We start from the raw sequence: 20468 nt of genomic DNA on the forward strand, positions 1-20468 counted from the left end.
GTGTGAACATCTTGAACTCCAATTTTCATGATAGAGACTGGGGATTTCTGTTCAAGACAATTAAATAATGAAAGGATTCTTGTGATTTTAATCTGACAAAAGTTTTACCTGAGTATTTCAAACTGCTGGATTTTGCTGTTGTAAAAAAAAAGTCACTAATTCCCCACCCCCTCGCCTCCATGCAAGTTCATTCACTAGTAATATTTTGATGTCCAGCAGAGCATAATGCACACAGAAAGGGAATGCAGATAACTACCAGTTATGTAATTTAAGAAACCTGCATTATAACAGTTTTTCTTTATAAAAAGAAATGGCTCAACTGTTTCCTTAAGTGAGATTTTTAGATCACACTAGTTTTTATTTTTATGAAAAAGGAAGATTCTCATCCCATTTTCTCAAACATCACTGGTATGTACATAGTTATTGTGCTCATGCGCCTAAAACAGACCCATTCAAAATAAACCTGAACAGTGATTTATAGATGCAACTGCTTTAATCTTGTAACAGATGTTTGTAGGACACCTGTATTAGATTTACAGTTTTCCTAAGTAAAAAGGAAATGGAATATGTTGCTAAAATTCCTGTGTATATACCTCATATGTGACAGAGGCCTTCTCTATTTGTACATGCCTTAGGTTTTGTATAGAATTTGAAGATGGAGGAAAGAAAAAACAAATAAAACCCAATAGTGTGCATATTTTCCTACACTTTGTTTCATTTCTAGACTCTGTGTTTCTATGCCTTTGTGACAAGGTGCAAGTTGCCCAACAGACAAGGTAAAAAGAGTGCTTTCCTGAATGAGTCCCATATGCAACTTCAACAACAGCTAATCAGAGCTACCAAAATTAACTCTTTCTCTTCTCCATTTTATGCAGCCTTTTAAAGCCATGAACATTTTTTCTCCCCCCTTTCCCTTCTGAAGGAGAAATTAGTTCTTTCCTGTAGCACTGTCTATATCTGCTTGCATGCCTCTTTCCTTTTTATACTAGATTGCATCAGACTTATACCAGGTGCAGCTCTCATATATACTACAATAATTTTGATATATACCATAAATATTTTACACCAAACAAGAAAACCCTAAACAAGCTCACATATATAGATAGCTTCACAGTTACAGAAAGCTTCAGATCTGAAAGACCCATTTAAAGCTGTGAGCTTATCTGCTTCAAACAGTGCAGCTCTTGGCATTTCTCAACAAGAATAACTTAAGGCATCCAGCCTTTTTCAACAGGATGTAGACAAAGAATTTAAAAAAAAGGGAAAAAAAGAAAAACTTCAAAGAGTTACGCACTTCCTTGACTGGCACTATTGCCTGGCTGACACTGAATACAGAGAGGCTATTCTCATTAATAAAATGTGAGAGTTTGTTAGACCAGGCCTTCCATTTTAAAACTTTCACTACAAGTAAAGACAACAGTACATACAAAGGACTGAATTCAAGTACTTTAAATACATTTTCAAAGACTGCAGGAAAAAAAAAAACAATCTTAGTACATGTCACTCACCTGAAAAGACATTGGGAAATGCCTCTGTAGAAGCTTGCACCCCTGAGGACTTTCTTGAATGAGTCAAAGGCACTCTTTCTGTTTGAAATTTCTCACTAAACCCCTTATGCTCCAAGTAGCCTGCAGAGCCCACCTTCTGTGTTATCTCACTTTTGTGTTTAGATACTTCTTCTGTCCAGTCTGCTGAACGGCTAAATAAACCAGCCAAACTAGCAGACCTCTGCTTCTTAATAGGAACTTTTTCTTTTTTGTGGAAGGACTCTTGTCTCCTTGTAAAAAGCGGGCTCTGAGATGGGGAGGGAGAAGGTGAATGGTTGGGAGAACTCAGTTGCCTAGTTGTGGTTTTGATGTAACAAGGATTAATTAGATAGGGCTTAAAGCATCGGGAGCCAAACATTGGACTTCCTGCTGTTCCTTCAGAGGGTAAAATGCCATTTTTCATTTCCATAGATAAACCATTATGCAAGTCCTCTTGACTGGCTGATGGAGTGCGTTTCCCTTCCTGAGTCCCAGCAGCATAATCTCGGCCTACATCTGAAGCACCATCCTCTGTTACTGAACCTTGGAAATCAACAGCCTGCACTTCAGCAATTTTAGCCTCAGAATCCGCTGCTGAGGTTGGAGGATGTATTGTGGAGCTGCGTGCCTCAGACCCATTTTCTATCTCAGTTCTATTTAAATCACCTTCTAGCTCACAAGCTACAGCGTCCACTCCAGCAGTGAGCTGTTCCTCAGGCAATTGCTTACGTTCTTGTGGTTCAAATAAACCGTTACCAGGAGAGCCTGTTCCATTTACCGCTTCTTTCTGTTCACGTTCAGTTGCACAGGAAACAGGAACGTCTTCTGCAATTTCAGATACTGCTGGAAAAGCCTCCACAGCGTCGGGGCTACTCTCTTTGTCAGCGGTGGTTACTGAAAGAAACCGTTCAAAATCCAAAGGGGCTGCTTGCGAATTAGCCATGTGTCGGCCCATTGTTTTGGTGACAAGGTCCTCCGTTCCAATGTTAATTGCCCCCTGCTGCTGCTGCTGCAGTCTAATAGCTTGCTGGATATCAGAAAGCAAATCCTCTTGTTCTGTGGCTGAATGGAAACTGTATATATCCGTATCAGAGCCAGAGCTGGTCCTTTGTCCATCCTGTGTCTCTGCAGCAACTGGGACAGTTTCATTTCTGATTTCAAAATGTTCAGCATCTGTATCAGAAAGACCCCCTTCATCTGCAGAGATGCTTATATCTGGAGTTTTGGTAATGATCGAATGAGTACTGTCCAGCTCTCCGGCTGGCAAGGCCTGACTTTCCAAAACATCCTCCCTTGAACTACTATTCCCATCTTTAGCCTTGGACAGATTTTTTCTAATCCTCAAATTTGAAAACACAGAGGCTCTCGAATCTGATTTACCTTTCTTTTTACCAGATTCGCTTCCTTTTGCATGCTTCCCCAGTCCCTTTTTGCTTCCCGATACCTTCTTTGTGCCATCTGTATCCTTCGGCCCAGAGGCATCCTCTCCTCCTTCATGCACATCACCTGCATTTTTCTTTAGCTTCCCATCTTGATTCCCCATGATTTTTCGCAACGCAGCACCTTCAGTAATCAAGCCATGCTCCCGGGTTTCTCTCCCTTGGCCTGCCGGCAAGATCCCCTCTAGCAATCCAGGTTTGTTTTCAAGCGGTGGTGATGCAAGTGAAGCAAATGCTTGCTGTGCCTCTCTCCCATCTGCTAGAGCTGCCTTTTTGCATAATGTGCTGCTTGCACTGGGCTCCGCTGGGACATGCTCAGTACAGCACTGCGAGCTGCAGACAGCTCCTTCCAATGGCTGCTGCTCACAGAGCTGCCTACTCTCTGGGCTTCTGCTGCACTCCTGTTTCTTTAGGAAGGATTCTGTGAAAAGTGTTTCTTTTATAAAAGTCACTTCTTTTTCCACGGTTTTTATTGCCTGCATTGCAAGTTCTGCGTGTCACCAAATCACTGATAATTGCTGGACTTCAATGCTCTCATTCCTGGAGCAGGAAAAAAAAAAGTAAAGGTACTTTAATTGCTCCTCAATTGACCAAATGAATAAACTAATAAACATGTAAATATAAACTACTGAGTTATCATAGTATTTATAAGTTGTTTAAGCATGTGCTATTTTGGCAGATGAGGCAGTATCTCTGGTGATATACATGTTTACTTTTTAAAGGTCACCGAAACATGAAAATTAATTTTAAAAGGAGAATCATTCTGAAAGTAGATATAATAAAGATAATAAACAGAAAGTTCTTCAGAAAGTGTACAGAATAGAAAGTGTAAGGAGATACACTTAAAATTCAACACATTTTGGTAATCACACTATATTTAAAAACTTCCCACAATTTGTATGCTGAGAAGGTACATATACTATTATTATCAGGAGATTCAACTCATTAATACTAAAACATACCATCATTGTTTTTCCTGATAAGAACATCTGGCATGAAACAAGAAAAAACAAACAACAACAAAAATAGCACCATTCAAGTGCAACTAAGGAAAGCATTTTTCTATTTCATTCTCTATATTTAATAATTGATTTGAACGCTGTTACTTGATAACTATTTTGGAAACTTGTGCTGAAGTCCTCTTTTCCACCATTTTTGGTTTAGATGTATTAATATCCATACTTCATAACTACACTTCTTGAACTTCCAGACAGATATTCTCTTCCCTTTTTGAAATTTAGATTTAAAATACCTCCAACAGAAACAAAAGTATAAGATACTGAATTAACGAGTTAGATCAGTTCAGTATCTTTGTTCAAACCCAGCCAAAAACAGATTAGATTCATTTATGTAAACTGCTTAGCCTTTTAGATAAACTTTCTGTGAAGAACTTATATATCCCTTATACTTCTGAGCTTCTTTATCAACAGTTTTCATTCCATAATGGATTTCTTAAAATAACATAATTCCAGGGAAATGCATCCTACAACCTTGACAAATTATATTTGATATAATTCTCCTACCTGAGGTTTTACTTGCTTTCTTCAGTCTAGATATGTTAAATAATAATAAATGTATACATACTTACATTTCACAATTTATATATTTACATTCACATCAAACCAACAAACAAACATCATAAGTACCACCTCCACCAGTTTTTCCTCCTCAAAGTCATTGCTAAATAACTACCGCTTATTCAGTTTGGAAAGAATAGCATTGACAATAACAAACATAGGTAAGTTGTTCTGAACCATCATAAGTTTTTTCTTGTGCTTTTTATTCATTTACTGTTCTGCTGCAAGCCATGTCCTGAGGTGCCTATGGCTCAGGCACCACAAATCCTCTGTACTCAAGGACTCAAGAGTTTTAACCAGGCCAGGTGACGCTGACTCTTTAATTAATTTATTTATTTACTTTTCACTTATCCACATAATTGAAAAATATTCTAGCAAAAGCTAGCGTAGCAAAGCCCACAACAACAACACTTCAGAGTATTTTGCTTTCTGACTCCATTCCTGCCTTTGTTTTTTGTTATCTTACTTAGCTTCTATTTTGTCAGAATATTTTATTTTTTATGGCATTAATACAGACTTGCAAAAAGGCTTCAAAAGCTCAGGTAATGTAGTTCATTTGAAGATGGGGGAACTAACTACCTAATGTACAGTTCGAAGGAACCATGGTAGTAGAATTCTACTCTGATGTAACTGAGATTTTTCCCCTTGTTTTCATTCTTAATCACACCTGAATTATCATAGCTTCTCAAATCCATTTAAAAACTCTTATCCTACAACAAACTGCACAAAATTAACACAGTACAGAAGAAACTGCAGACTTAACATATAAGGGAAATTTTAGTGAGATATTCTGAAGTTATTCCCTTTCCTTTCTTCTTCTCTAAACCATTTTCCATTAGTACTGATGTTAATACTTTAGGCTTTGTTTTTTGTTGTTCCCCCCCCCTTCCCCCCATCAGGAGTCTTCAACTTCCATAGAGAAACATAATACTATAAATGACAGTAGCAATCAGAACATTTTGGCATTAGCATAAGCTACATTTGAAAAACTAAGAACATAATCAACATTCAACAGCAGAGAAAAAAGGAAAAAAGAAAAAAAGTCCATAGAAAGGCAGAAAATGATGAAAAATGTGTGCAAGAAGGAAACCTCATTTTTAGGAGTAACTAGAAGTTGTTTGTAGCATGTTATAGACTATCAGCAAGTAACTTATGTTGGTCCTCGAGCCTGCCTACTTCATTTAGTATTTAACGTTAGCAGCTTTTCAAAAATTGTAGAATCAAGATAACAAGCATAGGCCTGAGATAGTTCTGTAAACATTGAGAGATACTAAAAACAGAGGTTTGCAACTTACAGTTCAAGATGCATTATCCTTTCACTCTTAGGCAGTTCCACATGGACACATTCCACTTAGAAAAGGAAACAGCTGCTAGAAGACAAAATTATTTTTATAACAGGAATTTCCATCAACTGCAGCCTCCTCTGAATACCCACAGCACTACCCACCTTCCCTACCAGCCCTGCTGTGAGCTGGTCTGTGGAGGAGAGGAAGGGAATAGGAGGGCAGGTCAGGGCTTTTGGCAGCACTGATTGCCCCCACCTGGGCACAGGCCTGGGCCCTCCTGGAGCACAGCCAAGGCAGAGAGGTTCTTCAGAATGGCAAAACTGTGGAGGCCTGGGACCACAAGAGGAAATTTCCTCTGAAATTTCTCACAAAAAGCCCTGATTATTCACAAACATCCTGATATTCCTGGCCCAGCAGAAACAGTCTGCCTTAGGGAGGTAGAGATGTGCCTAGTTGAGCTCACACTGGTGAGATGGAGATTTCTTGGAACAAACAGCAGCTGAACGTGAGAGCTCTCTCCATTTTTACCATAATTTATTGGCTGTAATCTTCTATTTTACCACTGTAGTAATTGTCAAGTGCGTATTGTCATTTAAGTGCCCAAGAAGTAAAGATAATAATGCCTCATTGCTGCAGTTAACCTATACATGGCATTGCCATGGCTGTGGCTGGCAGGGCTGAGCTGCTAAAAGAGGGTTAGGCTTTACAGCACAACCCCAGAGAAAGGGAGCCACAGACCAGTCCTTCCAAGAGGCCATGTACATATGCACATACGATGTCTGTGTCCTTCTGCTTGCTGGGCAAACTCAGCAGCTGGGTGGCGAGAGGCTGCTGCAGCCCAAGACAGGTGCTTTGGTGGAGTTAAGCCACAACATGCAGACCCGGGGCACAGATGATCTAGAGAGAGAGAGATCTTCTTTTCCAAGGCCACAGGCAAGTACTGGGTTGCCACTGACAGTACAGAAGAGGATAGTGGCAACGACAACAGGCAGAGCGTAAGACAGCCATGATGAGAGCCACTGCTGACTGCTACAGGGTGTGGACACACTCACCATGCTCAAGTACTTCTGGCCGAACTGCAAGCAAAAAGCTGGACTTTTCTCCCCTGGCATCAGGGCTCTTCTAGCCTTCCTCTATCCTGTTCTGGAAATGTTATCTTCCCAGAAGATATTAGTTACCGTTGCACTCTCATACTGCCAAAGTAATGTTTTGTGCTAGTGCAGTTGAAAATAATGTCCTGCCCACTTGCCCCCAACTCTTTCAGATCTAGGCAGAATTCTCTTTTACAACTTGACAAATTCAAGCAGGCTTACTTCCCCTTTTCTACTCGCAAGCACTGAAGACTGTCAGGAGATGAGGAAATATGATGTGGGTTATGAGACCACAGTGGCTAGAGATGAAGTTGGTTAATATGCATCTGAGCAGTATGAAATCACGCCTTATGATTTCTTTTTCTACCATTGTATTTCTATTAAGTAGAAATCAGTCAACTGTTTTACATATTGAAAAATTTCTCATATAAGGAGCTTGAATCCAAAAGGCAATGATCAAATTGAAGCATTTATCTTGCCTTGGAGGAGTTTTTGTTAGGTGCATGAGAAAATGATGAGGAGGATTTTCAAAGCACAAACACAGTGCTCAGCTTTCTCCTGCAAAATATCTAAGTAGCAAGAACTAACATTGCAAATTAACGTATCTGGAGAGACAGGATCTCCAGCAATGCAATGCTTGCCAAATATGCTGCAGTTTGCACACTGGTTAGAAGCCAAAACCTTTTTGAAGCATTGAACGTCCTTTATTCCTCACATAAATGCAATAATGTATTTATACATAGTGAAGCAGTGTTTTCTTTTTTTTATTTAAAAATATGACCAGCTTAGCACAGCAAAAAGCATATGCTTTTCAGCAAGCTATTTTATTATTTTTCTCTAATATTACCACAACCTAACTTCTGTTTTAGTGTAAAATATAGCATAAGAGCTGTACAGAACCTTCCACAGCTACTTAGGGAGGACGAGTTGGCTGAGCAGCTGCACACAAAACCCTGCCAGCATTCCAGAGATATATATGCTGCAGGTCAGGGTCAGGTCACAGAAGCAGCCTCTGAAAATCCAGGTTTTTGCAGACACTGCATCCAGGGACTCCTGAATATGGAGCACAAGATGCTACACTCATTTTGTAACCAAATCATAGAATCATAGAATTGCTCCAAAGGAAAGTGTGAAGGTCTATTTTGATCCCCAATCTATTGTACTCTGAAAAATGGAGGCATCTTGTGGCACAGTCCCCACTTTTGTTTGCACAAAGTCCTTTTCAGACAAATTCTGTATTAAATGCAATCAGCCAGCAGGCATTTGCTCATAACTGTACTTGTTTGATAGCCTGGCCAGCTGATTCACTTTTCATGATGTATTCTATACTGTTGCATTTAATTTGCTTTGTGTGTAAGTTCTTACCATTTAAACCATTGTAGAGTACAGTCAGAATCAAGAATCTAAGTTGTGGGTTTTATTTTCTAAGAGAGTAAAATTTATGCAAAGTGTGTTTCTTCAGACCTCTCAATAGCTTTTGAGCACAGTAAAAAACGTCAACCAAGTTTTTAGATGAAAATCATTAAATTCCTGCCAAAATCACACACACAGAGAATCAGTATTTGGGTTGATCAAGAAGGATTCACATAGTTTAAGATTACTTACCATAAGCACATCTTTATAGCGAAAAATGAGAGCAGAAGGGATTTATTGTACTAGAGGGCAGAGAGAGGAACAAAGAATACAAGTCTGTAGGAAACTGGGCCTCCTCATTTTCATTCCTCAGAGAAGAACATATTCTGTTAAATCAAGCAGAAAATTATGTATTGTCTTTTTGGTTTTGTTGGACTACTCCCAGAGTACTTAATGACAGGGTTGAAAAATGTGGACTTTGATCGTATCAGTGGACATTTTTGCCTGCAGAGAGCCCAAAATACCATGAAACAATGGCTAATTTTGAGCCTAGTCCTTTTCTGCAGGAAGCAAGGGATTTACTTTAATACTAAGTGCTCTAACTTTATCTTTTCTCCTATAAGTACTTACTAGTCTGAAGGAAAAGTTGACAAAGGTAATTCTTTTCCTAGGATCCTTCTCTCTGTTCTTAAAGATTTCAGCCAGTGACTTTAAAGAAAAAATCTGTGGAGATTGACTTCATTTTTTTGCCCTCTTCTTTCAGATGTCCACTCCTGTTCTGCTGTAGACATATACATACATATGTGCATGTATCAAATACATTTAGTAAATAGAATGCATTTTTGATAGTATTTCCATAACTAGATTTGGGACAAAATGAGTCCAGCATAGTAAGATGCAGAAAAATGACTCTTTCCTAGGCTTTGTCTTACTTCATTATATCAAACTCATAAGGCAATAGTACCTAACTAACAGATGTGAATGTCTCCATCTATTTAGGAGTTCATAGGATGAAGATCTTTGCAGCTGGAGTGACCAGAGTGTACTGAAACTAAAATTGTCAGCCAGCATCTGACACAACAAAAAATAAGCACTAAAGGGACAAAAAAGACAGGAACTCTGAGAACACTAAACAAACACTGGTGTTATATGTGTCATGTGGTTTTAATTCCTCTGACTCTGGTCCTTTGCCGTTGTCACATGATGATCACAAAGAGTGATAAAATTTCTGCCATTTTTGTGTCTCCACTGTACAGCTCAAAGTGAAATTGTTATTGCAGTTATAATGATTCATATTCATCCCATAAACAGAGGGCAGGGGAAGCTATTTCAGAGAATTATATGGATAGATACAGTTTCTGACATATATTCTGCTATGTGTTGCTGATGCACAGTGGGCAGTGTTCTCTTTCAGGATTGGTTGGCTGAGCTGTGGCCCCTCCTTAGTAAAAATCCTTGCCCTGTACATACATTTGCAGACTTAGTTGTTCTTAAGTGTTTATATAGTTCAATATTATGGGAAAAGAGACCAGGAAAGTAAGGAGAATTAGTCAAACCCAATGCAAGACAGTGAGAGCTATTCTTTCCAGTTTCTTATATAGAAAAAAGGCTAGCTATAATACTGCATAGCCACACCCAGTTTCCTAGGTCGAGTCACTTCTTCAGAAAACTAGCTCTTTTCACTAAGTTCCCATGCAGAAGACACATGCAGACTTATATTGTGATTATCCCTCCAAGTACCTCAACTGTATTTTGTTACTGATGCAATTAACTTGTTCTGTATTCAAGTATATTTTTCATTTGCTATGCTGTTACCTGCAGCATAATAAAGCAGACATCATGGGGGACAGTAGCACATAATCAGCCACAGAATCACAAGGCATCAGCCAGGCTACAAATCCATCTAACTACAGTAGTTTCTTATTTCCAACAGTCTTGACTGCCTGAAGTATTCATATGATATGCCTTCAGTCCTGGGCTGAAGTATTCAGGTAAGACTTATTTACTCTAAGATAGCTACAGTATAATGTACACATCAGCTGAGTTCAATACACAACTTATGTTGCGTGTACTAGATTACTGCTTGATGATAGGCTCTCAAAGACTAATTAGCACAGTAAATTACTACTGTTTTTGTGGTTAACATGGCTTTCCTATTGTCAGCTGAATGGTTATAATAAGCTGAGTTCTGATGCTGATTGTCTCTGTAAATCTAGTGCCCTATAGATGAACAACTGGCAATGTATTTGACTAGAGTAAGACAAAAGAATATAGATGCTGCTGAATAACACAGAAGCCCTGAAAAAGGTCACGACATACAATTAAGTTGATGATGTTTTTGTATTCTGTTATACCATACATAGAGGCCATCAATTAACTACAGCTTTTATAGGGATAAATGCCTAGAGCACCTAGTGTGATCTAGTTAGGGATTAGAAGTCTCTCCTATGAGCGAGAGCAAGTTAAAATTTTGCCACATTACTATACCTGATCACTGTACCTGATGTCAATCTTATTTATTCTCACATCTTTCTACCTCAATTCAGTGTCTACACTGTACCTAGTATTTAATCTCATAGTAACTCACCTGCTGAACTTCTCATTCTGAACAAGTCTCCTTTAACTTCATCATCACCATTGAATCCAATATTTTTTTGTTTGATATTTCATTTTGTTGCATGATTTCTCTAAGGTCATCTGCAGAGCAAGAATGTTCTTAACATGACAGGTGGTTTGCTTCTGGCTACTAAACAGCATCTCTTCTCCTGTAATTTTATTTCATTTATTTCTTTGTCTGAAATCGTTGATCATTTTGAAGTCCTACATTTTTTGCTACTTTCTAATTCAGTGCCCTCTACAAGACCATTTCTTCATTCTACTTTTCATTCTCATTCTCTCATATGTATGTTAACTTTTCTACCCTTAAATGATATATCATTACACAATTCTCTTTTGATCTTTTAATCCAAGACCTTCACTGCACCAAATTTCACGTCTGTGGCTATGATGGAAGGAGGCACTCCAATTTCTTAATTGTTACCTGATAATGAGTGGAAGCACGCAGTGCTAAACATCAGTTTCTTTCACACAGTGCTACAGATAGCTGTAATGACCTTTACTTTTTCTTTATATATCCTGACTCAGTTAACACTATTAATCATTAATGTCTGTGTCTTTCAAATATTGTCAAGATATGACTGATAATCTAAAAGACGTTCTTTTTAATCAACTATTTTATCTGCAGTGCTTAGAAAACTTCCTTTGGCTCTCTGCACGCAGATTCATTTCACCTTTGTGGGAAAGCTGTGTGGACATCCATTCTTTTTTCTGTGCCACAATCCAAACAGAGCTGCTTATTATTCAGGGTAGCATGAGGGACATGTAGGGTCCCTCAGGGATCAATACTGAACTCCATGCTATTTAACATCTTCATAAGTGATCTGGATGGTCAGGTTGAAAAGCAGCATCACAAAGTTTGCAGATGACAATAAACTGGGTGGTGAGGTGCACATGTCAGAAGGGACAGACGTCTTATGATACAGGCTGGGAGAGTGGGTAAGCAAGAACTAAATAAAGTTGAACAAAGAAAAGTACAAGGTTCCCACGCCTGGGAGTACATAACCAAATTCCCCAGTACTGGCTAGTGACTGTGTGGATGGGAAGCAGCCTTGTTTAAAGGAAACTAGAGGTCCTGGTGGAAAACAAGCTGGGTGTGACACAGCAGTGTGTTGCTGCAGCAAAGGCAATTTGGATACTAGGCAGCATCTGCAAGTGCATTACCAGCAGATATAGAGAGATATGAATATCCCACTCAGCACTTGTCAGGCCACACCTGGAATACTATGTCTGATTCTGGTCCTTAGAATTCAGAAAAGATGCAAACAGACTAGAGAGCATCCAAAGGAAGACCACAGTTATGATAAAATGTCTGGAGAATATGCCCTATGATGAAAGACTGAAGGAGTCATGACTTTTCACTCAGCAGAAGGGAAGGTTTGAAGAAACCTTACCACAATATTCATAGTATTTTATAAAAAGCGGAAAGGAAATTATTAAATATTTCTCTATCTTTTTATAGATAGTTTCCATTCAGAAAAAAAATATAGAAAAGGAGTTAAAACAATTATATCTAGCTACTACAATCTTCAGTTCTGAGAAAAAATAGCAAACAGTTTGGAGATTTATAATTCAGACAGTCTTTGCATCATGTCTCAAGGTTTTAATTTCTCTTTTAACATTTGAGCTTAAAATGTCACTGTCTAGAGCACTTTAGGAAATTTGTTATGGAATCTGAAGTAATACTAAAGCACTGATTTATGCAACAGTTGGCAAGGAAATTTTCCAGCTAACATTTTATTATGCTCTGTCCCCACCCTTGCCAATATCATAATATTAAGAGCTTACATAAATTCATTTAGAAAATGGAGCAAGCCCTTCCTAACATTGAAGCTGGTCAGCCTCATTCATCAAGTGACATGAGATACATCATTGCTATTTCACTTATATTCAGGGAAGATGCTCAATAAACACAATTGAAATGTTTAGCAGTAGTCTTAAATTTAACCTAAAGAAGTTTTGTGTAAACTGTCAGTATGGCAGTTTATCTTCTTTGTACATGTTAATAAAAAAAAAAAAAAAGCAAGAGAGAGAGATGAATTACCCTAAGAGGAGTTATTTTTCTATTTTGTACATAATGTACTCAGCACCAAGGAAAAAAACACCACCTGGGGGAAAAAGATTAAATGTTCAATTAACAAAACCCTCATGGTCTTTTCTGAGCCAGTGTATTACCTGAGGCATTATTGTATGAAGTTTTAGCATTACTAAAGTACAGTTAGACTACTTTAGTATGGCCCAGAGTAACTCATGACTTCTAAATGGAATATTCACTTTGTCATCTGACACTTCATGGCTTCTGAAGTAGTTCAGTATTTAAGGAAAAAAATGATTTTAGAATTTGGACTAGCAGTACATGTAGTTGAACACCATTCCTCTACCTGTGATCTGTATGGCCAACACTGCAAGATACACTGTGAAGGTAAGCAACAGGAATATTTATTCCTGAAATCTATTATCAAGATTAATGTATGCCCTGAGGAAAGAGGTTCAATTTATCTGTTTGTTAGAATTGTTTAGTGTTGTCGAACTCGATGCTGTAATTCAGGGTGTTCTCACTCTCATATTGTCTGTGTTTTCTCTTCATAGACATATCCTTCATAGCTGGGATCAGTTGTGTTAAACTCTGAGCAAAACGTTAGAAGAGCAGTGTTCCTACCACAGAAAGCTTACCGTCTAAGTAGACTCACATGGATAACCTCATTAACTCAATTACATTTAGTCACTTTCCCCAGCCTTTCACTGCTTTAGTTTTTTCAAAAAGTGCAGTGAAGTGGCATCTGATTGACAAATATCAGTAATCATTAGCTTTCCAGAAATGATGAGTTCAATAAATATTCTTTATGTGGAAAAGATAGACAGCCTAGTTTAGTAAAATTCAGTGGTCATATAAGTACATATGGTACTGATTTAGTAAGTGTAAAGGTGGGAAATGAAGGAATATTAAATCTGGCAACATTTTCAAAGTGAAGGGCAATAAGCAATATGAAGGCCCAGAAGAGGGCATGCAGGGATGTGTGTCACATAGGTGGGATAAATACAACACAAAAAGCTCAATCGCAATGCAATGTTTTAAGGAAGTAAAAAAAAAGGTAAATGAAGAATTAGAGAAAGAAAATTGAAATCAAATAGCAAATCAGTCTTTTCTATAATGCCTCCTAAGGGAGAGTTGCCTTGAACTCTCTAGTTCCTGGATGACTTGACTTTGGGTCTAGATGTTAGCCTCATGTATTCTTCCCATTGAAACACATCAGTCCTCAAGTACTGTAGAGGAAAGTATACTGTACTGCTGCTGCCAACAGATACCAAAGCGCTTTTCCCACTCAGTAACTGGAACACACTATTATTTGTGTTGAAGTACTAAGATTTATTTTCAAACTTTACTGTTATTGCTTTTGAGGCAAGATACTTTAGCTAAATGGGAATATTCTAATGTAAGGGCAATCCTGGTCATAGGATCCATATTGACAACAAGTTCTAATATAGATAAAGAGCTGACTGTGCACTATGCACTCTGTAAGGATGGTAGAAGACAAGAGATTGTTTAATTCTTTTTTTTATTTTTTTACCTCAGTATAGGTTAAGGAAAATTACAAATGAGCAGTATCGAACATTTGTAGAAAATGCACTTATTTGTACCTTGTCAGGTAGGCATTGGTTTTAAATGGCTTTAAATTATAAGAGGGGAGATTTAGGTTAGATCTTAAGAGGAAATTCTTTACTCAGATGGCAGTGAGGCCCTTGCACAGGCTGTCCAGAGAAGCTGTGGATGTTGCATCCCTGGAGGTGCCCAAGGCCAAGACAATTCATCCCAATCTTATCAGTTCTACTTCACTGAATTTACTGTCATTCATTCCCATTATGGACTGTTTATGATGCCATTATTTTTTTTCCAGTACTATTATCAATATCTGATTAGACCGAAATAAGTTTCTTCTTACCCCTTGAGTCAGTACTAATCCATAATATTTCAGATTCACTAAGAGGATTCTAAGCAGTCCGGTGTCTCTGTGTGAAATTTTGCATTATTGGCAGTCTGACATTTCTCCTTCTGATGCAAAAATCCAACCGTGTCCCAGAGAGGAAATCAGATTGCATTACACTGAACCAGAGTTCTCAAGGCTGATAATACAGGCAAGAATTAGAAGTAGCTTTGAATCAATTTTTGTTTAGAAGTATGCAGCATTTAATATTCTAATGAAAAACAAGTCAAATGATTGGGCGTTGTAGGTATATAGATTTTAACACATATTTTTAATTCATTTCCTATAATTGTCAGCAGTTGCAGTTCTTTAAATTGACATTAGCCCAAATAATTTATTGATTATATTGCCTTTGTTACCGTCTAAAGCTTGAATCGTATGGAAAATTTCAGAGAAGTCTTGAGGCAAAACTATTGGTCAAGTATTCTGTATTTATGTACTTATTTATACATGTGTCTTGTCACAGCTGCCTTGTTCCCTCAGTTAGGGTTGATTCTAGCTGTGTCTTAGAGCCCTTGATACTATAGTTGGCATAGCCTGAAAATGAAAAGATCGTGCCTGCTGTTTTCAGAAGGAGGTGTGCACGGAAAATACATAGAAATACCTTGCTCGTGACCTAAAAAAGTATTCTTTGTGCAAATATTGAGATGTAACATTGCATATTTTTCAAAAAGATAAAGCGTCAAGCTACTTAAATCATAGAATCACTAAGGTTGGAAAAGACCCACAGGATCATCCAGTCCAACCATTTGCCCTTCACCAATAGTTCTCACTAAACCATGTCCCTCAACGCGACATCCAAATGCTCTTTGAACACCTCCAGGGTCAGTGACTCCACCACCTCTTTAGGCAACCCATTCCAGTGCCTGACCACCCTTTCAGAGAAACAATATTTCCTAACATCCAGCCTGAACCTTCTCTGGCGCAGCTTGAAGCCATTCCCTCTAGTCCTATCACTAGTCACCTGAGAGAAGAGGCCGACCCGCAGCTCACTACAACCTCCCTTCAGGTAGTTATAGAGAGCAATAAGGTCTCCCCTGAGCCTCCTCTTCTCTAGACTGAACAATCCCAGCTCCATCAGCCGCTCCTCATAAGGCCTGTGCTCCAGACCCCTCACCAGCTTTGTTGCCCTCCTCTGGACATGCTCCAGGGCCTCGATATCTTTCTTACAGTGAGGGGCCCAAAACTGGACACAGTACTCGAGCTGCAGCCTCACCAGTGCTGAGTACAGGGGAACTATTACTTCCCTATTCCTGCTAGCCACACTATTTCTGATACAAGCCAGGATGCCATTGGCCTTCTTGGCCACCTGGGCACACCGCTGGCTCATGTTCAGTCTAGCGTCAATCAACACCCCCAGGTCCATTTCCTCTACACAGTTTTCCGTATATTCTTTTAATTATCATGTGCAGTATTAGCTGTTCAGATTCTTTGTTGATTATGTTTCATTCCACATTTTCTTTCATTATGAAAATAAGTGCAAAGGAAAGAGTGCCTTGAAATATTTCATAATGGGTATGCGTCAAATCAGCTTTAGAGAATATAATTTAAAATTTAGGTTAAAAAGATAGCGTGCATATAAACTGCTCTACGGTATGGATAAATAGTTGTAGTGCTAAAATGGGAAAGACAATAAAAGCCCCAGTCATTGAATGAAGTGGAGAAAACTTCAGTATGTAATAATTAAGAATTGGGGAAAAGCTAATTCTACACAATTAAACTTAGAGTTTCTTTATGTTCAGATGGGAAGATGTCATTGTAGGGTGTTTAGCCTCGATAAGAATGACAATTCTGAGTGCATAAACATCTATTGACATTAGATGGAACAAATAATTCTATTCTTTCTATGCTGCAAAATGCAAAACTATGTTTGATTGAATTAAATGGTGTAGGAGGTCTACATATGCAAACTATCTGCAAAAATAATTAGGGGAAGGTGTGAGGTATTTTGAAAACTGCTGAATTTAAAAGGTATTTTTAACTTGTAGCCTTTTGATGGTTAAGACATAAATACTTAACAGAAATCATGTAGAGAACAAGAACTCTAATAACTAGAATTGATTACAATACTATTTCAGAACCATGTTTTCTTACTATTAAAATGTATTTTTTTACCTAGCTCATCTTGATTACTGCTTTTTAGAAGTTTTTTTTTTTAATGGGTACTTGAAACTACATTCAAAATATTTTTTTGATAAAATCTTGAACACAAGATGATTCTAAATTATTTTGTATTCTTGAGCACAACTGGTTTCCACAAGCACTTAGATGTGACTGGACTATATGGTATCAGTTATCTAAAAAGTCTGTGGGTTTTGTTTGTTTTTATATACTTCAGACTGTTTCTGGTGCTTGAAGAAGTATCCGCAGAAACTAGGTTTATTTTGTTACCTCATTCATCATCCCAAATAGAAAAAATGAGTCTGATGTGCTAAGCTACCTACTTGGTTATTTTTAAATGCTCAGAGTATTGCTTCTTGTCTTTCTAAGATTATCCCTTCTGACATTTCTAGACAGCTCATAAATTTGTAACAGTTAGGAACGATAAGAATCCATCTGAGGGAGACCTGTTGCCGATCTTGAAAGACTGAACAAGAGCTACTATAACACCTCATTATCTGCTGTTTATTTGTTTAACACACTCATCATGTTTTTCTTGGAAGATTTGTGTTGAAATCAAAATCCACATGCAACATAGCTGGGATGAGTACAAATTGTTTGACACTGAACAAAGATTGTTTGGAAAACGTGGTATAAACATTCTTTGTCAAGTGAGTTGAACATGTATTTTTCTGAAAGTGTGCAGGAAAGAATAGGGAAAAAAAGCTTTCATGAAGAAAGAAATGAAAGAATCCTCCACCACCACAAACAAATAAACAAACAAAAACTACATCCATTCAAAGAGGTACTCTGAGTCCCATGATTATACAGAAGCGCTACGTGGGTACATGCTACACTCTGCCCTGTACTTCCATAGGCACATACCCATTGTGCTGATAAAGCGGCAAACCTCTTGTGATGAAAGCAAAGGTATGGAATAGCTACTTTGTTGTTCTGTTCTCCTCTCCTACATTAGCAAACACTGCAAGCAAGATAGGAGATAAAGAGAACAGAAATGGAGCATAAAGGACTGCAATTAACATATTCTGTAGCCACTGCTTAGACAGATTTCTCTATAGTGTTAGGACTCAAAGCAACCATGAAGTACAAGGAGAGGGCTGTGCTGCCAGAGATGTTTATTTCTGCATAGCCCAGAGCACACAAGCAACATTGGATAGTTTCACTTAACAATAAGTAAAGGTGGCTGGAGGCTAGGGAGAAGTTACTATCCCTTGTGCTACTCCTTCGCTGAAGTTTCAGTTTAGAGCAGATGATCTCCAGAGGTCCTTTCCAACTTAATCCATTCTGTGATTCTGGAAAATAGTATCTTAACTCTACATGCACCTTAACTGTCATAGGCTATCCAGGGCTTGGTCTTAAAAATGCCTTATTCCTAAACATCAGGTGAAATTTAGATTACCCATATGAGTCTCTAAGCATGATCCAATTTTTATTTATTTATTTAAACGACAACAAAAAAAATCTTTTCTGCTCTGGACTAGAAACTTCATAAGCAGTTAGTGATTCAGTTACATATTTTCTGCTGTGCTCCTAGACCTTCCAATTTCTGACAGTACATGCATATGTCAATGTGTTAAGTCTGAAATATATTTAGCTATACTAACACTTTTGGAGGTGAAAAAGCATGCATATGTCTGCAGCTCCTTCTAGTCCAGTCATATCAGACTGGTACATTTTTCTGTTTTTGTTGCTACACGTACAACACACCATATTGGTCACATTCACATATACACAGAATTCAGTTCTTCTCTTTCCTTTTTCATTGCTATAAATGCCCTTTACCCTTATGCACAGCTGGTTACTGCATGGCATTCCTACTTAGAGAGTGAAAAATCTCTTAAAAACATAAGGCCATTCAGAACTGCTCCCTGGGGTGGCTGTAAGTTAAAATCCCAAATTCAGCCATCTTTCCTGTGAGATAATTCCAAAATAATCCCAGGAGTGTTTCAGATACTGCCAGGAATGTATGCCAGTTAGCCTTGTGTCCAGCCAGAATCCTGATTTAGCAGCTCATCATGTTTTCCCCCAGATGTCAGACCATTTCTAAAACATACCTCTAGTAAAAATAATAATATTAAAATGGTCATCATGCAGTCTTACCTTATTTCCTGCCAGAATGTATTCTATGTATTCTGATGTGGAATCAGCAACTTCTCCCTGTGTTCAGTGGTAACTTTTCCAAACAGACTACACTTACATGAGAGTCAGCATGTCTGGCTTTTTTTGCTCTGGGCACCATTTCCAGTCACATGGACTGGGAACAGCTTGATTCAGATGTTAACAGCCACTGACATTTGCAGGAACATTGTTTAAAAAAATATCATAAAAGCCTTGAGAAATTTCAGTGCTTAAAAGGCTTATCACAAAAGTTACTGGAAATATGGTAAGCATGTTATTAGTGAGGAGCAGCAGCATAATGTAAGCGTTCACGGTAACACAATACATAGCTATATAGTATATTAAGGAGTAAACTGAACAACATTCTATCCTGACTTTCATGTCTTTACAAGTTCACTAAAGTAGGACGTTTGTGAAAGTCAGGGAGAATTGACTTGTTGGCATTATACAGATGTCAGACTCTGACAAATTAAATCGGATAAATTTCAACTCCAGAGTACAAAAATGATAAAGTATTACCAGCACCTACAGAGTAAATTCCCAACCCTCTCTGCATTTATTTTACCCCCCTTTTTCAATTTTCTAAGGGGATTTTGTTTTATTCTCTTAGATTTGAGGGAGATCTCCATCAGGATTTTAATGTTTTAAGGGGGAAAAAAAGAAAAGACAACATTTGTGGTTTACGTTTCACAGGATTACAGTAAAGGATACACAAAGGAGTTTAGCTCCCATTGTCTTCCAATTCATTTCAGTCTCAGGAGATATCTCTTGTTCAGAAGGTGACCCCAAGGGGAATAGCTATGTCCCTGAATCATTTCAGCATAAGAGATAACTGGCTCCAAACACCTGACAGACTCTTGTCTGTGTAAACTTAAGCCACATGAATTATTTTAATACTTCCTCCCACCTGAGGTGGTTCCTTCCTGCACTGTGGTCTTTTGAAGCAAACAAACAAGACCTCATGAAGCCTACCAGACCTGTTCAGAAGTATCTCAATAATTCACCTCATGAAAATAGTAGGAGATAAAAAAAAACTCAAATCCAGTTAAATTTAGATGAATTAAAGCAATGAATGCACATTATATCCTTATAACCTTTGCACTATTCACTAAGAAGAGTATTGAAGTATTTTTTGTTTGCTTCTTTTTCCTAAGGGGAAGCAGATGATGAATGTCCGTAATATAGTGCTTTTCTCTTTCTCCATTATCATGGTTCCCACAGCTCTTGTACCTCCCCAAAGAGGACCAAATGAAAAACTAACCACATCTATGTGCAACGCACCGGAGAGGACAGAAACTGATGTGTATGCAGTAGTACAGGGCAGTCATTCTAACACAGGTAGTAAAATCTGCCGTCTA

The 20468-nt window shown here is 38.1% G+C and overlaps 1 protein-coding gene across 4 annotated transcripts in view; it reads right to left on the minus strand.

The window, feature by feature from the left end:
- The window catches only part of FMN2 (formin 2), a 157642-nt gene extending 138435 nt beyond the window's left edge, over window positions 1-19207 (minus strand). For 2 of the 4 annotated variants that reach the window (XM_040696689.2, NM_001396082.1), the window contains 2 exon segments: window positions 5838-6010; window positions 1509-3505 (listed from right to left, as the gene is read on the minus strand). In XM_040696689.2, coding sequence (XP_040552623.1) covers window positions 1509-3447 — 1939 coding nt within the window. In that variant the 5' untranslated portion in view covers window positions 3448-3505; window positions 5838-6010. 4 annotated transcript variants of the gene reach the window in all.
- Between the last annotated feature and the right edge of the window lie 1261 nt (window positions 19208-20468).

This window comes from Gallus gallus, chromosome 3 (genome assembly GCF_016699485.2).
Source record: "Gallus gallus isolate bGalGal1 chromosome 3, bGalGal1.mat.broiler.GRCg7b, whole genome shotgun sequence".
NCBI classification, from domain to species: Eukaryota; Metazoa; Chordata; class Aves; order Galliformes; family Phasianidae; genus Gallus; species Gallus gallus.